Genomic DNA, 4,616 nt, shown 5'->3' on the forward strand with positions numbered 1-4,616 from the left:
CTTTGTTTTGTTTCTTCCTAAGGGGGCAGGACCATTGTTTGGCATTCTTGGATTTTCATCATCATCCTTTGTCGAGCATCCACCATCACTACAAGAAATTACAAATTTGTGAGGGAACTACATAGCCTACAAGAGAGTATTTTTTATTTCTGAAGGTTAAGCATGCAAGAGAATATTTCTACTATTCATGTTAATGGGATGATGGTGAAAGAAGATTGTGAGTGATGATGAAAAAAGATTGTGAGATTAGAAGTGGTTTTGCTATTTTTTATGAGACTTTTTGCTATGCGGGATTATAGTGATGCTATTGAAAATGTAAGAAATATTATGGCTACGATTGTTCCTTGCAAGCTTAGCCAAAAAATTTCATCAGAATTAGAGCACAATATTTCTCTTGATAAGATCTGTATAGCTATTTGTCACATGAAAAAAAGTAAAGTTCCTAAGTGTGATGGGTTTCCTATTGAGTTTTATAAGGCTAATACTAATTTGGTACACAAGATCTTACCGGAAGTTTATAAGGAAGCTATTGAGAATGGGTATTTGGGTAAGCATATTAATAGAAGAATCATTAAGCTTATCATATTATCTATCAACGGACAGACTCAATTTGTTTCCCAAGCTGCTTGGTTTTCAAGATCTATTGATTGTCAGAATTTGACGGGCAAAGAAACAGTTGTTTTTGGTGATACAACGCACGCTGCTTCAATCACTAAGATACTTGTTCGAGAAATGGGGATTCGTGTGAGTTGTGCATGTACTTATTGCAAACATGATGCGGAATGGTTCAAAGAGCAAATTCAAGGTTTCTGCGATGAAATACTGATCACAGATGATCATGCTGAGGTAGGAGATATGATCGCTCACATGGAACCATCTGCAATATTTGGTACTCAAATGGAATGTCATATTGGTAAACGTCTTGATATTCCTTGTGGAGTTATTTCTGCACCAGTTCATATACAAAACTTTCCCTTGGGATACCGACCCTTTCTAGGTTACGAAGGTACTAATCAAATAGCTGATCTAGTTTATAACTCATTTGCTCTGGGTATGGAGGACCATCTTCTAGATATTTTTGGTGGTCATGATACTAAAGAAATAATATCCACATCATTGTCTACAGATATAGGCCTAATTTGGAATCCTGAAAGTCGACTAGAATTAAGTAAAATTCCTCGTTTTGCCAGAGAAAAGGTAGAAAGAAATACTGAGAAATTTGCACGACAAAAGGGGATTGAAACCATTACTGTCGAAGTAATGTACGCAGCTAAAGAAGCGTTGAATACCTAGCTCACTAGAGCAATGAATATATACATATATATATATATATATATATATATATTCAAAATGTATTATAGAAATTGAGTTAATGACTATTCATAATTACATATCCATTTTGTATCAGATCAGAGATCTATCTTATCATAAAAATTAGTCTAAAAGCATGTGGTAGAAAGCAACGTGAAACTTGAACGACATGATTAGTTCTGTGGATTATAGCATCCGCTATTTTGACTCGAAGATGCTCTTAGCTCAACATTTATCTCCTTAAAAAGATATGTTTAATAGACTAGGTATCAATTTCTTTTTTTTTTTTCAATTAGGGGCAGAATCTAGGGTTAATGTAAATTAAATCAACGAGCTATAACCACTTTGTAAGTTTACATCGAGCTAAAAAAAAAAAAATAGATGAAAGACGGCAAGTGGAGAGAAATATTCCACTATATTAGTAATATTATCTTATTATTTAAGATAACTCAAGCATACTTGAGCTAAGAATACAGATTTTATCTGTCATTTTCCTTTTTTAATAATTAAAAGGAATAAGATATCTAATATTATCTATTTGTTCTATAATTAGGGAGATCCTAATTAAACAATTATTTCAATTACTCGAGCCGTATGAAGATAAACCTTCATATACGCTTTCCAGGGGGGGGGTAGAAGGAGGTATTTTGTTTATCTAGCCCAATGAGCTACCTATCAAATTGACGTTAAGTCTCGAAGCGAACGAAGAGCTCTTCAGGAATTGACTTTTTAGAATGCAATGAATAAGAATGAAACTCGTTTAATTTATAGTGCTATTGTTCATTTTCTCGAATTAGGAGCTCAACCTACGGAAACTGTTCATGGTATTTTTAGGGAAAAATTGATAATTTTAAACGTGCTTTAAATTTATTAAAAAAAGGGAGGGGGATATAAATAATGCGTCTACGTCTAGGTCCAATAAATTTATTTTCATATTCAAACATTGTGTGGACTCATCATTGTGGGATGGCTAGCATAGTTGGATGACATATATTGAGATCACATATCCATCACTTGTTCCTTCAAATGATTCTTTACAATAGAATCATAACAGTCTTCTACGTTTGTTACATTGGGATGACTAATTGACAAATATTGCAAGTTTGTTTTGTGAGTGCCATCTTGTAAACATGGAGGACAAACCTGAGGATGTTTTATCTCCTATTTGATGACAGCCCCCTCATAATTGTTGTCATACCATCATTGTCTTTGGATATTCATTCTCCATAAAATGCTAGCTTGTCACTTTTTTCATTGTTTAGGTTTGTTCCCAACTTGATTGTAGCATCCTTTCATACCGACATAGCAATGCTTGATCAAAATTAAAAGACATTATCATACATCATGATCTTTCTTCCCCCATAAGAAGAGATCCTAAATCTATACTTTGTTTTGTTTCTTCCTAAGGGGGCAGGACCATTGTTTGGCATTCTTGGATTTTCATCATCATCCTTTGTCGAGCATCCACCATCACTACAAGAAATTACAAATTTGTGAGGGAACTACATAGCCTACAAGAGAGTATTTTTTATTTCTGAAGGTTAAGCATGCAAGAGAATATTTCTACTATTCATGTTAATGGGATGATGGTGAAAGAAGATTGTGAGTGATGATGAAAAAAGATTGTGAGATTAGAAGTGGTTTTGCTATTTTTTATGAGACTTTTTGCTATGCGGGATTATAGTGATGCTATTGAAAATGTAAGAAATATTATGGCTACGATTGTTCCTTGCAAGCTTAGCCAAAATATTTCATCAGAATTAGAGAACAATATTTCTCTTGATAAGATCTGTATAGCTATTTGTCACATGAAAAAAAGTAAAGTTCCTAAGTGTGATGGGTTTCCTATTGAGTTTTATAAGGCTAATACTAATTTGGTACACAAGATCTTACCGGAAGTTTATAAGGAAGCTATTGAGAATGGGTATTTGGGTAAGCATATTAATAGAAGAATCATTAAGCTTATCATATTATCTCTAAAAGGTGGTGATTCCTCTGAAATGAATAATTGGAGACGTATTACATTATTGAATGTCAATTATAAAAATTTTGCTTAAGTTTGGTTTGAGAATGCAGAAGGTTTTGTCTACTATTATTTTTGAATCTCAATTTGGTTTTTTCAAAGGTGGATTGTCCTTGATAATCTTGTTACCAGCAGTGAAAGAATACATTGGGACAAGGGCTCTAATCAAAATGTCGGTATGGCTATTCTTGATTTTGAGAAAGCCTATGATAAGATTGAGAGGCCTTTTATTCTGCTTATGCTTAGGGCTTGTGTTAAGAGATTTCTTTTTACAGAATGATTCATGTCCTGTTTAGGGATGCTTCAGCTTAGATTTGCGTTAATGGTGAATTTTTTAATTCCTTTCCTCTTCATAGGTCTATTACGCAACAAATTGCCCATAATTTGTGTTTGTTGTTGAGGCTTTATAAATTACATGCTGAGGACGTGTCTTTGGGCCCACTGGTTAAGGAATTGTCTTTGCCTTCTGGGATTCTGTTTTTAAACCCCGGTTTGCAAATTATAGTGCTACTTTTGCAGGATTGGATGAAGAGAACTTTTTCAGGTGTTGATGAGAGATTGGAAATATATTGTACTGTTTCTGGGTCCTAGATTGTTGTTTCTAAATCTAATATTTTGAGTTAGATTACTGAATATCCTAATTGGCTTTCGGATCAGGTTTTGGTCCTGATGTGATGGTTAGATAATTGCATATTCTGTTTTCTGTTAATCCTTCTTTTAAATCTATGTGGGCCTAAGTTATGAAAAAAGTTAGCACTAAAATTTATATATTCCACGGTAATCTTCTCTCTTTGGTGAGGAAATTCTAAGTATGTTAAAAGGTGTTTTCATCTTATACTATTTATTTGTCTTCCTTATTAGTGTAATGTCTTCGTATTATCTTTCTATTTCAGTTTAATGGTCAATATATTGTAAATTTTGTACATATTAGATTCTTTCTAATTCAGACGATTATTTCTTGATAGAAACATCATGCCTTTGTAAACTATAAATGAACATTTTGTTCATTCATTAATTGAACCAGTTTTTTACCAAATACTCTCGTATTATGGCATCAGAGCCTGGTTAAGAATTTTTTTCGATTTTTGGAACCAAAAATCAATTTTGTTTAAAAATTCTTTCTTCCTGTCAGTAATTATTCTGGGCGGATTTTTTTCATGAAATCTTTCATGTGAATTCTATGAAGGGTTTTTCGCATCATTCTTTGACGCGTTCTTGCTGTAAACCCCGCATTCATTATTGGACGTCATTTTCTTGCATCCAAAATCACGCCTGTGTTTCT

General features: G+C 33.3%; 1 protein-coding gene across 1 annotated transcript; it reads left to right on the top strand.

The window, feature by feature from the left end:
* Positions 1-285: 285 nt before the first annotated feature.
* Positions 286-1,293, top strand: LOC131858328 (light-independent protochlorophyllide reductase subunit B-like). Its single transcript, XM_059211530.1, has one exon. It carries the CDS (start codon positions 286-288, stop codon positions 1,291-1,293), a length of 1,008 nt encoding a protein of 335 aa, XP_059067513.1.
* Positions 1,294-4,616: the final 3,323 nt, after the last annotated feature.

Source organism: Cryptomeria japonica, chromosome 9, assembly GCF_030272615.1.
Source record: "Cryptomeria japonica chromosome 9, Sugi_1.0, whole genome shotgun sequence".
NCBI classification, from domain to species: domain Eukaryota; kingdom Viridiplantae; phylum Streptophyta; class Pinopsida; order Cupressales; family Cupressaceae; genus Cryptomeria; species Cryptomeria japonica.